Below are 18713 nucleotides of genomic sequence, written 5' to 3' on the forward strand. Positions count from 1 at the left end.
AACCAGTCAAAAGTTTGGACACATCTACTCATTCAAGGGTTTTTCTTTATTTTAACTATTTTCTACATTGTAGAATAATAGTGAAGATATCAAAACTATAAAATAACACATATGGAATCATGTAGTAACTTAAAAAGTGTTAAACAAAGCTAAATATATTTTAGATTCTTCAAAGTAGCCACTCTTTGCTTTGATGAAAGCTTTGCACACTCTTGGCATTCTCTCAACCAGCTTCACCTGGAATGCTTTTTCAACAGTCCTAAAGGAGTTCTCACATATGCTGAGCACTTGCTGGCTGCTTTTCCTTCACTCTGCGTTCCAACTAATCTCAAACCTTGGGCTCCCGAGTGGCGCAGTGGTCTGAGACACTGCATCTCACTGCACTACCTTGTTCGAATCCAGGCTGCATCACATTCGGTCATGATTGAGAGTCCCATAGGGCGACGCACAAGTTGTCCAACTTTGGCTGGGGTAGGTTGTCATTGTAAATAAGAATTTGTTCTTAACTGACTTGCCTAGTTAAATAAAGGTTATATAAAATAAAAACATCTCAATTGGGTTGAGGTCGGGTGATTGTGGAGGACAGGTCATCTGATGCGCAGCACTCCATCACTCTCCTTCTTGGTCAAGTAGCCCGTACACAGCATGGAGGTGTATTGGGTCATTGTGCTGTTGAAAAACAAATGATAATTCACACTAAGCGCAAATCAGATGGGATGGTGTATCACTGCAGAATGCTGTGGTAACCATGCTGGTTAAGTGTGCCTTGACTTCTAAATAAATCACTGACAGTGTCACCAGGAAACCACCCCTACACCATAACAACTCCTCCTCCGTGCTTCACGGTTGGAACTACACATGCAGAGATCATACCATAACAACTCCTCCTCCGTGCTTCACGGTTGGAACTACACATGCAGAGATCATACGTTCACCTACTCTGCGTCTCACAAAGACACGGCGGTTGGAACCAAAAATCTTACATTTGGACTCATCAGACCAAAGGACAAATTTGCACTGGTCTGATGTCCATTGCTGATGTTTCTTGGCCATAAGCAAGTCTTTTCTTCTTATTGGTGTCCTTTAGTAGTGGTTTCTTTGCAGCAATTCGACCATGAAGGCCTGATTCACCCAGTCTCCTCTGAACAGTTGATGTTGAGATTTGTCTGTTTACTTGAACTCGGTGAAGCATTTATTTGGGCTGCAATTTCTGAGGCTGGTAACTCTAATGAACTTATCCTCTGCAGCAGAGGTATCTCTCGGTCTTCCTTTCCTGTGGCGGTCCTCATGAGAACCAGTTTTATCATAGCGCTTGATGGGTTTTGCGACTGCACTTGAAGACACTTTCGAAGTTTTTGACACTTTCCGGATTGACTGACCTTCGTGTCTTAAAGTAATGATGGACTGTCATTTCTCTTTGCTTATTTGAGCTGTTCTTGCCATAATATGGACTTGGTATTTTACCAAATAGGGCTATCGTCTGTAAACCACCCCTTCCTTGTTACAACACAGCTGATTGGCTCAAACCCTTTAAGAAGGAAAGACATTCCATAAATTAACTTATAACAAGGCACACCTGTTATTTGAAATGCATTCCAGGTGACTTCCTCATGAAGCTGGTTGAGAGAATGCCAAGAGTGTGCAAAGCTGTCATCAAGGTAAAGGGTGGCTACTTTGAAGAATCTCAAATCTCAAATATATTTTGATTTGTTTAACACTTTTGGTAACTACATGTTTCCATCTGTGTTATTTCATAGTTTTGATGTCTTCACTATTATTCTAAAATGTAGAAAATAGTAAAAATAAAGAAAAACCCTTGAATGAGTAGGTGTACATATATACATGTGTGTGTATATACACTGCTCAAAAAAATAAAGGGAACACTAAAATAACACATCCTAGATCTGAATGAATGAACTATTCTTATTAAATACTTTTTTCTTTACATAGTTGAATGTGCTGACAACAAAATCACACAAAAATTATCAATGGAAATCAAATTTATCAACCCATGGAGGTCTGGATTTGGAGTCACACTCAAAATTAAAGTGGAAAACCACACTACAGGCTGATCCATCTTTGATGTAATGTCCTTAAAACAAGTCAAAATGAGGCTCAGTAGTGTGTGTGGCCTCCACGTGCCTGTATGACCTCCCTACAACGCCTGGGCATGCTCCTGATGAGGTGGCAGATGGTCTCCTGAGGGATCTCCTCCCAGACCTGGACTAAAGCATCCGCCAACTCCTGGACAGTCTGTGGTGCAACGTGGCGTTCGTGGATGGAGCGAGACATGATGTCCCAGATGTGCTCAATTGGATTCAGGTCTGGGGAACGGGCGGGCCAGTCCATAGCATCCATGCCTTCCTCTTGCAGGAACTGCTGACACACTCCAGCCACATGAGGTCTAGCATTGTCTTGCATTAGGAGGAACCCAGGGCCAACCGCACCAGCATATGGTCTCACAAGGGGTCTGAGGATCTCATCTCGGTACCTAATGGCAGTCAGGCTACCTCTGGCGAGCCCATGGAGGGCTGTGCGGCCCCCCAAAGAAATGCCTCCATCTGTGCACACATGCACAGATGCAAGCAAGCAAGCACGTACACACACACACACACACACACCACCACCTACCAACCCCAACTCCATCCCATTCCCCATTCACCCGGGTGACCCAAACTTTTTTTGACTATGTACAGACGCAGTGAGCATAGCCTTGCTATGACGGGCTATGTGGACACTGCCCACAAAATGAGGTGGAAACTGAGCTGCACTCCCTAACCTGTCAAATGTATGACCATATTAGAGAGACATACTTCCCTCAGATTACACAGATCCACAAGAATTCGAAAACAAACCCAATTTTGATAAACTCCCATATCTACTGGGTGAAATACCACAGTGTGCATCACAGCAGGAGCAAGATTTGTGACCTGTTGCCACAAGAAAAAGGCAACCAGTAAAGAAATCATTTTTATGTTTATTTATTTTCCCTTTTGTACTTTAACTATTTGCACCATGTTACAACACTGTATATAGACATAATATGACATTTGAAATGTCTTTATTCTTTTGGAACTTCTGTGAGTGTAATCTTTACTGTTCATTTTTATTGTTTATTTCGCTTTTGATTATTATCTACTTCACTTGCTTTGGCAATGTTAACATATGTTTCCCATGCCAATAAAGCCCTTGAAATGAATTGAATTGAGAGTGAGGGAGAGAGAGGGAGGGAGGGAGAGAGAGGAAACAACAAGGGAGACATGTTAGGACATGCTCGCCCAGACCTGAAAGAGAGGCAAGTTTAATGTTCTGCTCATAGGCATATCTCTACATCAACTTCCCAAGTTTCTATAGTCTCAGCCACTTTCTTGATTAATGCCCTCTGAAGTGTCTAGGCACTAATGTTTCACTACATCAGACTTGACAGTTGGCTGCCATTTGACCAGGGGTTTGTTGCAGACGTGCCAAGTGTAAACATTTCATTACAAAAAGCCTGAGAACCACTGTGACACGGTCTTCACGTTGTTGGGACTGGCCTCTGGTAAAGGCTTTGTTTTGAAAGAGTAGGATGTGCTGATGAGCAACTGTCTAGCACGGCTCGGAAGCGCACACACAAGCACTCAATCAATCAATCAATCAAGTTTATTTTATATAGCCCTTCGTACATCAGCTAATATCTCGAAGTGCTGTACAGACACCCAGCCTAAAACCCCAAACAGCAAGCAATGCAGGTGTAGAAGCACGGTGGCTAGGAAAAACTCCCTAGAAAGGCCAAAACCTAGGAAGAAACCTAGAGAGGAACCAGGCTATGAGGGGTGGCCAGTCCTCTTCTGGCTGTGCCGGGTGGAGATTACACTCATGTACACTCTCACTCACTCACTCACTCACTCACTCACTCACTCACTCACTCACTCACTCACTCACTCTGTCTGACAAGGTAAAAATCTGCCGTTCTGCCCCTGAGAAAGGCAGTTAACCCACTTGTTCCCCGTACAGTATTACAGAGTTCAGTTAGTTTTTGTAATTGATGCTCTTATCTTGTCTCTTTGGTCGCTCGGCAATAATTACCATTCAGCCTGCATCCCAAATAGCACCCTATTCCCTATTTAATGCACTACTTTTGACCAGAGGCCTGTGAGCTCTGGTCGAAAGAAGTGCACTATATCGGGAATCGGATATAATTTGGGATGCACACACACACACAGCCGAGTTCAGCTGTTTACATTAGCCCGGGTCCTCATCTTCAGCTTTTTTCAATCCACTGCTTTGATTTCACAAAGGGAACAGGGAACTGTGGACAAAGCGTGTGTACCAATGACACTCTACTCCCTATATAGTGCGCTGCTTTTGAACAGGACACCTAGGGCTCTGGTCAAAAGTAGTGCACTATGTAAATGTAGGGTGCCATTTGGGATGCATAAATATAATCCGAAAACGGGGCCAAATGAACTCATCTGCCCGTAATGGCAATGTTCATTACAGAATATGAGAATACGGGCCAACGCACCGGCAACACTGCTCCCGAGAGGCGCACGCCGCCTCGAACTCGAATGGTCCTCGTCGTCCCATTTAATTAATTTTGTTCGGGCAAATAGCTCGGGCGGCCTTGGACCGACTAGGCGCAGGAAAACAAAAACACATTATGCCGCTAATTGTCGCTGCTAGTGCCAAATGGCGTGTGACCACAACCCCAAAGTGTTTTTGCTAAAGCGCTGAGCAGATGGTTTTAAATGACTATTGTTCAGCTCTTTATTTTTATTTCTGACGCTTTAAGCTCAGAATTGCTCACATCTCTCCCGGCTGTGAGATAGACGAACCCCAGTTCAGTTTCCCAGTTACTCATGAGATTTAAGGGTTGTGTTTGTTTGGGTCATCTAAGCTTATTGCTGGCTGCGTAAATTAAGCTGGCTGTGCATTTCATTTGAAAGACACCATTCAGCCAGTAAGCCAGGCCTAATTAACAAAGTGTTAAAACAGCTGAGTGTTCAAACTACCAAGTGTTAAAACTAATGTTAAAACAAACTTAAGTCTCTCCAGCAAACTATGGGCTGTAGGGTTTCATTATTATTTTTGAACTATTTTTAATCAAACTTCTCCAATTTTCTTTAAACCCTGGTCCCAGATCGGTTTGTGCTATGTGTCACTGACCATGGTAATTGGCAAGACCGCACAAACTGATCTGGGACCAGGCTGGTGTTTTGATACCTAATTCTTATTTCGCTGTGAGGAAGAAATCATTGCTAGAGGCATCACTACAGACGCCCTGGTTCATATCCAGGCTGTATCACAACCGGCCGTGATTGGGAGTCCCATAGGGCGACGCACAATTGGCCCAGCGTCATTCGGGTTTGGCCGGCGTAGGCCGTCATTGAAAATAAGAATTTGTTCTTAACTGACTTGCCTAGTTAAATAAAGGTGTTAAAATTTTTTAAAATAAATATAAAAACATAAGCATAGATAAAAAGTATATTTTTCTCTTTGTGTCTGGTTGGATGGTGATACATTCATCAGGTAAACCCATTTAACGGAATATGTTGTTTTTGCAGCACTAAGGAGACAATGGGAAAGGGGATACCTAGTCAGTTGTCCAACTGAATGTATTCAACTGAAATGTGTCTTCCGCATTTAACTCAACCCCTCTGAATCAGAGAGGTGCTGGGGGGCTGCCTTAATCGACATCCACGTCTTGGGCGCCCGGGGAACAGTGGGTTAACTGCCTTGCTCAGGGGCACATTGCTCACCAAAGAGACGGGACCTGCTACATCACCAAAATAACGACGAGTCTCATTCTTCTGTGGCAGAAAAGCAAAGCAGCAAAGCGAGTGTGGTCTTTGGACCGTCTTGTTGCGCTCGTCTCATAAAAAAACGCCAAACTATGACTTGCCTCTCACATTCATTGAATCCATTCACCATAAAAAAGAATGACTGAAAGGGAAAGAAAGAAAGAAGGAAAGGGAACAATTCAACTTCAATAAGCGAGCGAGTGAATAACAGCCTGTTCCCTTCGCATATTGGTTCTCGGAAGCACAGCGTGGGTCTTTGAATAAAATGACTTGACAGCTCGCTAATCTCGGAAGGAATTGCTTCAATTTTGGCAGCCAATTGACTAACTGAGAAACATTTGTGAGCACAGCAATGAAATGGAGAGAGGGAGGAAGAGATAAGGGGGAGAAAGAAAATGGGGGAGAAAGAGAAAGGGGGAGAAAGCGAGGGAAAGGGGAGAGAAGAAAGCGAGTTTGCTTTTTACCTCTGCTCTCTTTGGTTAATTCAAGGACTTCGAATAAGGAACGTCCTCAAATGTCGGAGCTCTGGTCATTACGTATTCACGAGATGCAGAGTTTACTGCTTACACATATGTGCGCCATTATTGCCTGGTCCCCCCTCTCCTCTGCAGTATATGCATTGTTTCGCTAAACTGGTTTTAAACGTGGCTTTAATTGGAAATGTTTACGTGACAACACTCTTTCCAAGGTTGCATGGGAATATGGAACACAATGTCCGTTCAAAATGTGATGACACTTAATTCACATAGATCCTTTGAAGTGTTTCATTCAACGTTTCTCTCTTTCCCCTCTCACAGTCTCAAACATAGGATTCCAATTGTAATTCCATGTTTTCCCCCAAATTTCTCTCATGGAATTCCCATTCTAATTCCATATTTCCTGCTCTTTTTTTGTTGTTGCTCGGAATAAAGTCACAGGCATCATAATTTCCATACTCCCATTTTAATTCCATGTTTTTCCCAACTTTTCCCTAATAGATCACCGTCACCGACCACGGGGTTCCCGCAAAATCCACCACGGTCCGTGTCATCGTCAAAGTCCTGGACGAGAACGACAATCGGCCGCAGTTCCTGGAGAAGATCTACAAGATCAAGCTTCCGGAACGGGAAAAAACGGAAAAGGACCGGGCTCTGAAGCGGGATCCCGTGTACCGGGTGATCGCCTCGGACCGCGATGGGGGTGCCAACTCGGAGATCTCGTATTCCATTGAGGAGGGAGATGAGCACGGGAAGTTCTTCATCGAGCCAAAGACGGGTCTGGTGTCGTCCAAGAAGTTCTCCTCCGCCGGGGAGTATGACATCCTCACCGTAAGTAGCCTAGCGCATTTTGATTCATCGTTTTTATACTCTGGATTTTTCGCTAGGAAATTCCTTCGCATCTTATACTGAACAAAAATATAAACGCAACATGCAACAATGACATTTTTAAAAACTGAGTTAGAGTTCATATAAGGAAATCAGTCAATTGATATACATTCATTAGAACCTAATCTATGGATTTCACATGACTGGGCAGGGGCGCAGCCATGGGGGGGTCTGGGAGGGCATAGGCCCACCCAATCAGAATGAGTTTTTCCCCACAAAAGGGCTTCATTACATTTCATCAGCTGTCCGTGTGGCTGTTCTCAGATGATCCCGCAGGTGAAGAAGCCAGATGTGGAGGTCCTGTGCTGGCGTGGTCTGTGATTGTGAGGCCGATTTGGACATACTGCTAAATTCTCTAACTCTAACAACTTTGGAGGCAGCTTATGGTAGAGAAGTGAACATTTGAAAATAAAAGAGAGCCGCACACTCTAGGAGCTCAGATGCAAAAATATTTAATTTACCAACGTTTCGACAGGCAAGCTGTCTTCATCAGGGTACAATCACAGACACTGCGGGATGACTCGTTTATATATAGTGTCAAGACACACAGGTGTCTGTAATCATGGCCAAGAGTGGCCTAATATCATTGGTTAATTTCTCATATTAAAATGGCATAGAAAGAGCAACATACAATAAATACAAATGGATAGCATACGAGAAGTGAACATTAAATTATCTGGTAGCAGCTCTGGTGGACATTCCTGCAGTCAGCATGCCAATTCCACGCTCCCTCAAATGTAGACATCTGTGGCATTATGTTGTGTGACAAAACTGGACATTCAAGTGGCCTTTTATTGTCCCCAGCACAAGGTGCACCTGTGTAATGATCATGCCTTTTAATCAGTTTCTTGATATGCCACACCTGTCAGGTGGATGGATTATCTTGGCAAAGGGGAAATGCTTACTAACAGGGATGTTAACAAATTTGTGCACAACATTTGGGAGAAATAAGCTTTTTATGCGTATAGAACATTTCTGGGATCTTTTCTTTCAGCTCATGAAACATGGGACCAATACTTGACAAGTTGCGTTTATATTTTGGTTCAGTATAGTTAGGGAGAAGTCATTTAGGCTTAGATTTTATTTAGCTTTTAGAGGAATGTCAATGTACATACTGAGTTATATGACATCTTAAACTAGAGCCAGGGTTTTAGAGAATTACTGGACATATCGGACTGGGGGCTTTGCTTTATTCACATTGATTTACTTTTACATTTCCAATGTACATGCCATATTGCATTTGTTAATAGCATTTTGAGGTTTAGGATAGTCACAGTACTTTTATGTCATAGAACTTTTGGGCCAATGTTGCCTGTGATAGATTTATCTCACTTGACGGAATTAGACACTTAACACAGTAATCTCCCCGTACATCTGTTTAACGGGGGACGCCATGGTAACAGGTGTTCTGCTCGGTTGTTGTTTTTTCCATGTGGGCTGGCTGACCGTTCTTTGACCCCTTGGCCTATCTGTCTCTGTCTCTCACTCTATTTCTCTCTCTCTCTGTCTGTTTCCTCTTTCCCCCCTCTCTCCCTGTGTTTTAATTAAAGTATTTTAATTAATGCTTTTAAGTGCTATCCCCTGGGAGTCCAATGTGTTTTGTTGTATAATTTACTTACCCAAATCAATTCAAATCAATTCATTCCCTCTCTCTATCAGATCAAAGCCGTGGACAACGGGCGCCCCCAGAAGTCGTCCACCTGCCGGCTGCACATCGAGTGGATCCCCAAGCCGGGGGTGGCGGCCAGCGCGCCCCCCCTGGCCTTTGAGGAGCCCCCCTTCTTCTTCTCAGTCATGGAGAGCGACCCCGTGGCGCACATGGTGGGGGTCATAACCACGGAGACGTCGGACACGCCAGTCTGGTTCGAGATCACAGGTGAAACCTTGACGAGTGGATGCAGGGTTTTGTTTTAGGTTGTGTGTGGGTCTGTGCATACGCGCATGCGTGTGTATGTGTGTTAGTTGAATGCATTCTAGAAGGAGATGGATCTAGCTGTATAGTCAAGGGAAGACATCCCCGGCATAGATTCTTGTAGCATTCTTCTTAACACTAACCCAAGCACGCGAATATGAGTGTGAAGCGTACAAACCCAAAAACAAAACCAATGTAGAACCAATTTTTCTCCTTGCTCACTGTAATAATTGAGTCTCTAATAGTGACTTCTTTGCATGGTGAATGTTAACATCTCTACTGCATAAACTTCCTGATATTTCCTGAAAAATACTTCTCCCTTCTCCCTTCTTCTAACCAACGTTTGACTGACGCCTTCCCTCTCTTTTTCTATGTTTTCTGCTTCTCTGCTGCTCTTCTCTTATTTTCTCCTTTGGGAATGTCTCTCTTTTACTGGATTTGGTTTGTCCAGAAGGAGACACGGGGGAAGTGTTTTACATCGTTCAGATGGCTTGCGACCTCAACTGTACAGCGGAAGGTAGATCTGCTGTAATGGGATCTCTCTGCTGTCATTGGCTGTATTAAGTGATCTCTCTAATACCATTGGAGATTGTTGACTGTGATGTCTGTCATGCAGATCTGGGTTCAAAAACTATTTGAAATCATTTAAACTACTTTAGGTGTGCTTGACTGAGCTTGCCTGGCTTAATAGACCAATAGGATAGTCCCAGAAGTGCAAACCCCGCCCATCCTACACTTCATGCAGGCTCAAAGTGTTTGAAAGATTTCAAATAGTGTTTGAACCCAGTTGTGCTGTCACGTGGTTGAGCTTGTGCATTGTTTCTGTCATTCTTGTGATCGTGTGACAACAGATTTACATAAACACATATACCGCACATAAACATGAACATATGGCTCCATTTTGTCTATGTACCGTATGTTTATTTCATTCATGGTGTCTTGTGGAATCTATTGACACATGCAACTAACTGTATGCGATTGATGTATACACATCATACCACTTGCACATATGGTTCCATAATGAGCCTGGAAAGTTAACATAAGATTTTTTTTTTACATTGTTGATGCATAGTGCAGTACACATGTGCTTCTGTATGTATCAACAATAAGGATAATGTTGCTTATTATATTAATATAAGCAACCGTATGGATAATATACATAAATTATTATTATTATACATGGATTACATACAATTTATGTATAAATTCCTCTTGCCTAACGCCACAGCCAAACAGAACCATATGTCACTGTTAGCTTACCTAGCTCCAGTACTGCGTCATAATTTAAACAGGTGATGATAGCCCCACTCATTTCCTGTCCATTTTAATTGTGCGCCCGCCTAACCCTTCCTTCCGTCGTTTCCACCAGGTGGGAACTACGACAGCCGCTTTGACGTGGGCAAAGCCAGTGGGACCCTGATCGTGGCAAGGCCCCTCGATGCTGAGCAAAAATCCAATTATAACCTGACAGTGGAGGCAACGGACGGGACGCGATTTGTCAGCACCCAGGTAATTGGAACGTTAATGTTTGTTGATGGCGGTAGAGTTTGTCATGGATCCTATGAGGTAGGATGAAACATAAACATGGTTTGCATGAGAGTCTTCATTCTGTGTCCATCCGTTTCAATGCTTTTAGTTGTGATTTCGGCACTCTTGTCAAATTTAAATTAAGCTGTGACTCCCTTTGTCTGACAGCCAGCCAGACAGACAGACGAGGAGTTAATCAAGGAGGTGGATCTAGAGTGAGGTCAGAAAATCTGTGCGCCCATCCATTGCCTGTTTTTGATTAGACTTGCGCGTGGGTCAACACCGCACATACTCCAGGCGCTCGCTTTTCCAAACTTGACCCCTAACGTCATAACATGTGCTTGGCGGATGAATTCCGTCTTCTCTCTGTCCACATCTACCGGCGGCAGAAGAGGTCTGCATCCCAAATGGAACCCTATTCACTCTATCATGCACTTTATTGGGAACAAGGTGCCATTTGGGATACAGGCAAGGAGCGTTCAGAACCGCTTTCTTGGCAGACCAGCTCCAGGATTCTTCCATTGTCTCATTTCTGATGGGCCTAGGAGCGAGGGAGGAAGAAAGAGAGGAGGGCGGAAGAACAGTGCCTGTCTAGCCAGGCGCTTTTTAAAAAGTGTGCATTCCACAGCCCGTGTCTGCAGCTACACCCCTCCTTCACCCTCAATGAACCTGCATGTCTTTTCCTCTCTCTCTCTCTCTCTCTCTCTCTCTCTCTCTCTCTCTCTCTCTCTCTCTCTCTCTCTCTCTCTGTCTCTCTGTCTCTCTGTCTCTCTGTCTCTCTCTCTCTCTCTCTCTAAAGAAAAGTGCAGGTCCACTCCACATTCTTTAATCCCGAGATGAACAATCTCTTGAGGTTAGAGGGTTTTATGAAAATCCACTACTAGTCACCTCCAGCTCATGGCAGATGCATAATGATATTGCTATTATGTGATATGTTAATAGTGAAATTGTTAACTTATTGGCCTCTCCGTTTACAATCCATAGTCCAGACCGGTGTTCAAATAGCATTTGTTTACTTTCAAAGTGTTTCATTGTGCATGCCTAGTGACAGGTTTGCTCTTTTAGGACTATCCTATTCATTCCATTGTGCCAGGCAAGCTCAATCAAAGTATTTGAAATAAAACACACACTATTTCAACTAGAGGTCGACCGATTAATCGGCATGGCCAATTAATTAGGGCCGATTTCGAGGTTTCAAAACAATCGGTAATCGGCACTTTTGGACTCTGATTATGGCCGATTACATTGCATTCCACGAGGAAACTGCGTGGCAGGCTGACCACCTGTTACGCGAGTGCAGCAAGAAGCCAAGGTAAGTTGCTAGCTAGCATTAAACCTATCTTATAAAAAACAATCAATCTTCACATAATCACTAGTTAACTACACATGGTTGATGATATTGTTAGGTAAACTAGCTTGTCCTGCGTTGTATATAATCAATGCGGTGCCTGTTAATTTATCATCAAGTCACAGCCTACTTTGCCAAACGGGTGATGATTTAACAAAAGCGCATTCGCGAAAAAAAAAACTATCTTTGCACGAATGTACCTAACCATAAACATCAATGCCCTTCTTAAAATCAGTACACAGAAGTATATATTTTTAAACCTGCATATTTAGTTACAAGAAATTCATGTTAGCAGGCAATATTAACTAGGGAAATTGTGTCACTTCTCTTGCGTTCATTGCACGCAGAGTCAGGGTATATGCTACAATTTGGGCCGCGAAGCTCGTTGCGAACTAATTTTCCAGAATTTTCCATAATTATGACATAACATTGAAGGTTGTGCAATGTAACAACAATATTTAGACTTAGGGTTGCCACCCGTTTGATAAAATACGGAACGGTTCCTTATTTCACTGAAAGAATAAACGTTTTGTTTTCGAAATGATAGTGTCCGGATTTGACCATATTAATGACCAAAGGCTCGTATTTCTGTGTTTATTATATTCTAATTACGATAAATCGGTATCGGCTTTTTTTGGTCCTCCAATAATCGGTATCGGCGTTGAAAAATCGTAATCAGTCGACCTCTAATTTCAACCCAGGTCCCTATCCATAGTCACAGTCTCAGGCCTATCGACTCTGGAAATATTCCAATGGTTCTGTGCGTCTTCTCAAAAGCATTCAGAGATCCGTTGTGGGGGGAAAAAAACTCTACTTGTTGTCTCTGCCTGTAAATAGAGCCTTTTATCATGTGGCCCTGTGCGCCGCCGAGCCCCTCTCAGCCTGCTGGGTTGGGACGGCGAAGCGGGCGGCTGTGTTTTCCACAGCCCGCCGACGGAAGCGTCACTAAATGGAGGCTTCAGATCCATCACAGAGCACCCTATTGTCATGTAGAGAGAGAGAGACACACACACAGGCAAATGCTCACACAGACTCTCACGCACGCACACACACACGCACATACATGCTTGCATATGTAAGCACACACAAATACATACAGTACCAGTCAAAAGTTTGGACACAGTTACTCATTCCAGGGTTTTTCTTTATTTTTACTACTACTACTACTACATTGTAGAATAATAGTGAAGACATCAACACTATCAAATAACACATGGAATCATGTAGTAACAATAAAAGTGTTAAACAAATCAAAATATATTTTAGATTCTTCAAAGTAGCCACCCTTTCCCTTGATGACAGCTTTACACACTCTTGGCATTCTCTCAACCAGCTTCAGCTGGACTTATTTTCCAACAGCCTTAAAGGAGTCCCCACATATCCTGAGCACTTGTTGGCTGCTTTTCTTAAAGTAATGATGGACTGTTGTTTCTCTTTGCTTATTTGAGCTGTTCTTGCCATAATATGGACTTGGTCTTTTACCAAATAGGTCTATCTTCTGTTTTCCACTTCTACCTTGTCACAACACAACTGATTGGCTCAAACGCATTAAGAAGGAAAGAAATTCCCCAAATTAACTTTTAACAAGGCACACCTGTTAACTTCTCTGCGCTACGGATCCCTTTTACGGGATCATTTCCTAAAACAACCGCTGAATTGCAGGGCGCAAAATATTACAAAAAATATTTATAATAATGCAATCACAAGTGAAATATACCAAAACACAGCTTAGCTTGTTGTTAATCCACCTATCGTGTCAGATTTTGAAAATATGCTTTACAGCGAAATAAATCCAAGCTTTTGTGAGTGTATCAATCAATGCTAGAACAGTTAGCCTTATATTAGCTTGGTTAGCTTGGTCACGAAAGTCAGAAAAGCAATAAAATTAATCCCTTACCTTTGATAATCTTCAGATGTTTGCACTCACGAGACTCCCAGTTACACAACAAATGTTCTTTTTGTTCGATAAATATTACTTTTATAACAAAAAAACACTATTTGGGTTGCGCGTTATGTTCAGAAAACTACAGCCTCGTTCCGTTCGACGAAAATTCCAAAAGGTATCCGTAATGGTCGTAGAAACATGTTAAATGTTTTTTATAATCAATCCTCAGGTTGTTTTTAACAAACATAATCGATAATATTTCAACCGGACCGTAACCTATTCAATAAGAGAGAAAAAGAAAATGGAGAGCTACCTCTCGCGAGGACACCTGACTAGTTTTGAAAAATCTCGCTCATTTTTCAAAATAAAAGCCTGAAACTATGTCTAAAGCCTGGTCACAGCCTGAGGAAGCCATTGGGAAAGGAATCTGGTTGATACCCCTTTAAATGGAAGAAAGACGGGCCAGGAAACACAGATAAAAAAATAAAAATAAAATCACTTCCGGGTTAAATTTTCTCAGGTTTTTGCCTGCAGAATCAGAATCAGTTTTGTTATACTCACAGACAAAAATGTTACAGTTTTGGAAACCTTGGAGTGTTTTCTATCCTAATCTGTAAATTATATGCATATTCTACGATCTGGACCTGAGAAATAGTCCGTTTACCTTGGGAACGTTATTTAAAAATAAAGAAAATCTGACCCCTAGCGTCAAGAGGTTAATTGAAATGCATTCCATGTGACTCCCTCATGAAACTGGTTAAGAGAATACCAAGAGTGTGCAAAGGTGTCATCAAGGCAAAGGGTGGCTAAGAAGCTAAGAATCTCTCATATAAAATATATTTAGATTTGTTTAACACTTTTTTTGGTTACTAAATGATTCCATATGTGTTATTTCATAGTTTTGATGTCTTCACTAGTATTCTACAATGTAGAAAATAGTAAAAATAAAGGAAAACCCTTAAATGAGTAGGCGTTTCCAAACTTTTGACTGGTACTGTACATGCTTGCATATGCACATGCGCGCGCACACACACACACGATCTTCGAGGACAATTCACTTCATCAGACCCCTCCTTCATTCTCTTCTATCCCAGTCGATACATTGACTTATTAGTTAGATTTAGTCAAGTTCAGAAGACATGTCCGTCAGAAAACAAGGAAATATCGGGTATCGCTGATTCCCTGATCAGTTCTTTCCTCGGACAGCGAGGGCGTTGTCCATAAGGCTCTGGTCATAATTAGTGTATTTTATAGGAAATACGGTTCCAGTTGGGACACATTCATGTTTTGACCGGTGGGATGGCGTTACAAAGGGGAGAAATGACATAACACAATTAGTGACTGACAGTGTTCAAAGGCTCGGCACCCCGTTTTTCAAGTCGCCTCTCGTTACTGTGAGGGGTGTGTGAAGGCCTTTGTGGAGCCGAACCCTCTTAGTTAGACATCAGAGAAGATCAGTCGCGGGCCGCGGATGAGCACACATACAGGGAATTTGGGTCGTGTTGGGGAGTGGGGTGGGGGTGGTCTGGCCCGTTTTAGGGGTGTCTGTGTGTGGGGAGAGAGAGAGAGAGCGAGAGAGAATAAAGAATGTGTCAGTTTGACGATCTGTTGATTTTAAATTATGTAAAATATTCAGTGTTACCCTTTTTGTTCAATCTTTCTTTTTTAGAAGGGGTTTTAAAATACTTCAATATACAGTATATTGTCCCCCTGGATGTGTCTGCTTTACAAAGTTCAATATTCTGTTTCAGCTTTTTAAGGTTTTTAGATGAGTCAATGGAGATAACAGAGTAATTGACTTTGTGGATGACCCCCAAGTAAGACCTATTTTTGTGACGTTGCGTGTAAACCGAGGGGAAGGAAAAAAACAACAGAACATGCCAAACAACGGATTAAAGATACAAAGGGATGTTTTGGGTACTTTGTTTTCTGTGACGGAGGTGTGCTGTTTACCCTGTGGCCGGGAGTATGCCATTCGTTTAGTCGAAACGGAACACACACACACACACAGTTTCATTTATCTTCTCCTTCAATTCAAAGTCATGTGGTGTCTGCCTCTGCCAGACTTGCTGGCCTATTTTCTTTAGTTTTTTCTCTCCTCCCTTCTTCCTCTCTCCAAGGAATGCGTTTGTTTGTTTTCTTGTTTTCTCCCTCTCTCTTTATTTCTCTCTCTTTCTGTTTCTATCAGTCTCCATCTCTCTCTCTTTCCCTCTTTCAATTCCCTTTCTCTCTTCCTCTTTCTCTCCCTTTCTGTTCCCTTCCAAATTCGAGGTTCTCCCTCCCTCCCTCTCAGTCCCACCATGCACAGATCATTATTATTCTTTATTCTGTTGAGGGAGAATAAAGCCTAAACAAGAAACACTGGACCTCTGTTGGTCGTGTTCTATTTTAATCCTATTTCGAGAAGCGTGTAGCTACAGGTTGCACCGTGCCAACATCCTGGACCCAAAAACCTGGCACTTGACAGGGGGGGCATCATTGCCCGCCTTACCCGGACATGGCGCCCGCAGAGGGCGGTGGGGTTGATCTGCCTCACGTGTACCATGTTGGACGCCGCGCACGGGTCTGCGTTGGAGGTCTGTGTGGGGGAGGTGTGAACTCTCTCTCTCGCTCTTTTTTTCTTCTCTGGCACCATTTCCCCTTTCTGTCCCTCTCTGATGTTGCTGGCTGGCTCTCGTTCGCGCTGTTTGTTATGCGGTTGTGTTTGGACCTAGGCTTATATGCCTGTTGTAGCTACCTTGCTGACCTGTTCCTAGGTCTCTGACTGGCTACGTGACACCATAGTGAAGTAAAGTGTTTCTGTGTGGTGTTCTGTTATGTGGGAGTTTGTCTGTCTTTCTGTCCATCTTTCTCTCTCTCGCTCTCTCTTTCCTGTCTGTCTGCCTGCCTATACCTACCTACCAAACGACCAGTCTTGACTCTCTCCTCTTGCTCCAAAGTGGCGCCTCGCTCTCTCTCTCTCTCTCTCTCTGTGTGTGGGGGTCAGCTGATCCGAAGCAGAGGCGGAGAGAAACATTCCATCCTGGGCACCTCATCGGCAGGGAGCGGTGCCAGCCCAGGCAGGCTGCCCCCTTCCTTCCCTTCCATTCCTTTCCTCTGCCTCCTTGCCAGCCCCCCATACCATCCTCCTGCTCTGCAGTCGTGCTGCAGGCTGTTGTGTCCACAATCTGCCTCAGTTCCATTTTATCGGTTTTCTTTTTCCATCTTTCTCTCTCTTTCACTTTCCATATTTGTCTTGTGTGCTTTTCTCTATCTGTCTCGTTCCTCACTCTCCTTTTCACGTAGATGCTGTCTGTTTTCACCTCCTTTATCTGACTCTGTTTTTGTTACCTTGGAGCGATCCGTTCCCCTCTTTCTTCATATCGTATGTGTTACGTCTTTATCTTTTCTCTCTTTCTTTCTCTCCCTCACTGTCTTCTCTCTCTTTTGCTCTTTCTTTCTCACTGTCTCCTCTCTGAATTCCACCTTCTATTTCCCTTTTCTTTCTGCCTCTCCCTCTCTTTTTCTCTTGCTCATCGTGATTCGGGCTCTCCTCTCAGCCGTTTTCTCCCTTTCAATATCTCTCTCTCCTTTTTATATATATTTCCCTTCATCCTTTAATCTCTTCATCTGTCGTATGTTTCCGTTCGCTGTCTCAGTCCCAATCTTGTTTTGTTGACCCGAGTCCCTCAGGAAGGTATCGAGAGTGAGAAACTTCTCTCCTTTGCCGTCTTTTCAACTGCCAGTCACACTGCATCATGCAGATTCCCCTTGAAGAGGATATATGCTTTCCTCCCTGAATGTGTTTTTTTTTTTTTGAAAAATAGACCGATGGATAGATAATAGTGGACGTTCGTATTTTTCTCTGTCTCGTTTCCCCCCCTTTCCTTTCTTTCTGACGGTATGTAGACTCACTTGGTGGATGATTGGGCGGATAGGAGCAGACACTCGCCTGGGATTTCTTTTTCTATTGCTTTTTTTTCTTCTCTCAGGCCCAACCGCTTGTGAAGGGCCCTCCTTTTGCTCGCTGCGCTATCTGCCACCGTCCAGATTGAAACGCATTGTGTAGGGGCTCAACTCGCGGTGGTGGGTTGAGAGGGTTTGTATGTGTGTGCAAACTGGATCGCAGAGGCCCCAGGGACCTTAGACAGTGTGACGTCTGGCGTGACATGAAACGAGGCGCCTGGACTAGAGAGGGAGACTGGTGGGCTGCCAAGAGGGTCCTATCCATAACACCACACACACCCCACCGGCGACCCCTTTAGGGTCACACTGAGTACAGTTTCAAGAAGGATCTAAACAGGGACCGTGCACAGACGTTTTGGTCCTCAAAAATAACTTTCAGAGCTCAAAATTCATCACATACCAAATGTCTCTCTAGCTAAAATGTCCAAATGTATAGACCTATTTATTTTCTAAAACAACAGCCAACATCACACATTGTAAGCAAGCTAATGCCAGACGACGAGAGGTGATGATGTAAATATGTAATATGTAATATGTAAATGATGATGTAAATATGCTAGCTAGTTAGCTATGCTGTTGAAACCAACTCGTTTTTACTTGATGTGAGTTTGTTCCGCTGCTGACATCTGCCACTTACTAAGACGCAGTCAAGTTGCCCCATTATATGTCCCTAACAGTGAGAGACACACATATGACAGATACAACTCTAAAGTAGCCTCCTACCAGTATTCAAGTCGCGCAGCTAGTGGCCGCTACATGCAAGTCAGACAAGTGAGCTTCCTCGGGCTGGGCAGGGGGGACGTTTCTGAGATTCAAGAGCTTATGAAATTTGCTCGTTTGATGAGCACTTTGATACATTTTAGATGGAAACCAAAAATGAAAAGAGAATCTAAATTCAAATAAAATGTAATTCATAGGAGGGCAAAAGGGCAGGTGCTCGGGCACAGAT

At 43.2% G+C, this 18713-nt stretch overlaps 1 protein-coding gene across 11 annotated transcripts in view; it reads left to right on the plus strand.

Moving 5' to 3' along the window:
• The window catches only part of LOC139566870 (protocadherin Fat 1-like), a 99937-nt gene that overhangs the window by 36787 nt on the left and 44437 nt on the right, over window positions 1–18713 (plus strand). For 8 of the 11 annotated variants that reach the window (XR_011673173.1, XR_011673172.1, XR_011673175.1 and 5 more), the window contains exons 5-8: window positions 6761–7090; window positions 8807–9023; window positions 9511–9576; window positions 10429–10568. Coding sequence is in view for 7 of the 11 variants with exons in the window: in XM_071388194.1 (XP_071244295.1) it covers window positions 6761–7090; window positions 8807–9023; window positions 9511–9576; window positions 10429–10568 (753 nt within the window). In the remaining 4 variants the exon portion in view is untranslated. Of the gene's footprint in view, window positions 1–6760; window positions 7091–8697; window positions 9024–9510; window positions 9577–10428; window positions 10569–18713 lie in introns of those variants that run through there. The other 3 variants (XM_071388196.1, XM_071388199.1, XM_071388200.1) reach the window with 2 other exon arrangements.

This window comes from Salvelinus alpinus, chromosome 39 (assembly GCF_045679555.1).
Source record: "Salvelinus alpinus chromosome 39, SLU_Salpinus.1, whole genome shotgun sequence".
Lineage (NCBI taxonomy): Eukaryota > Metazoa > Chordata > Actinopteri > Salmoniformes > Salmonidae > Salvelinus > Salvelinus alpinus.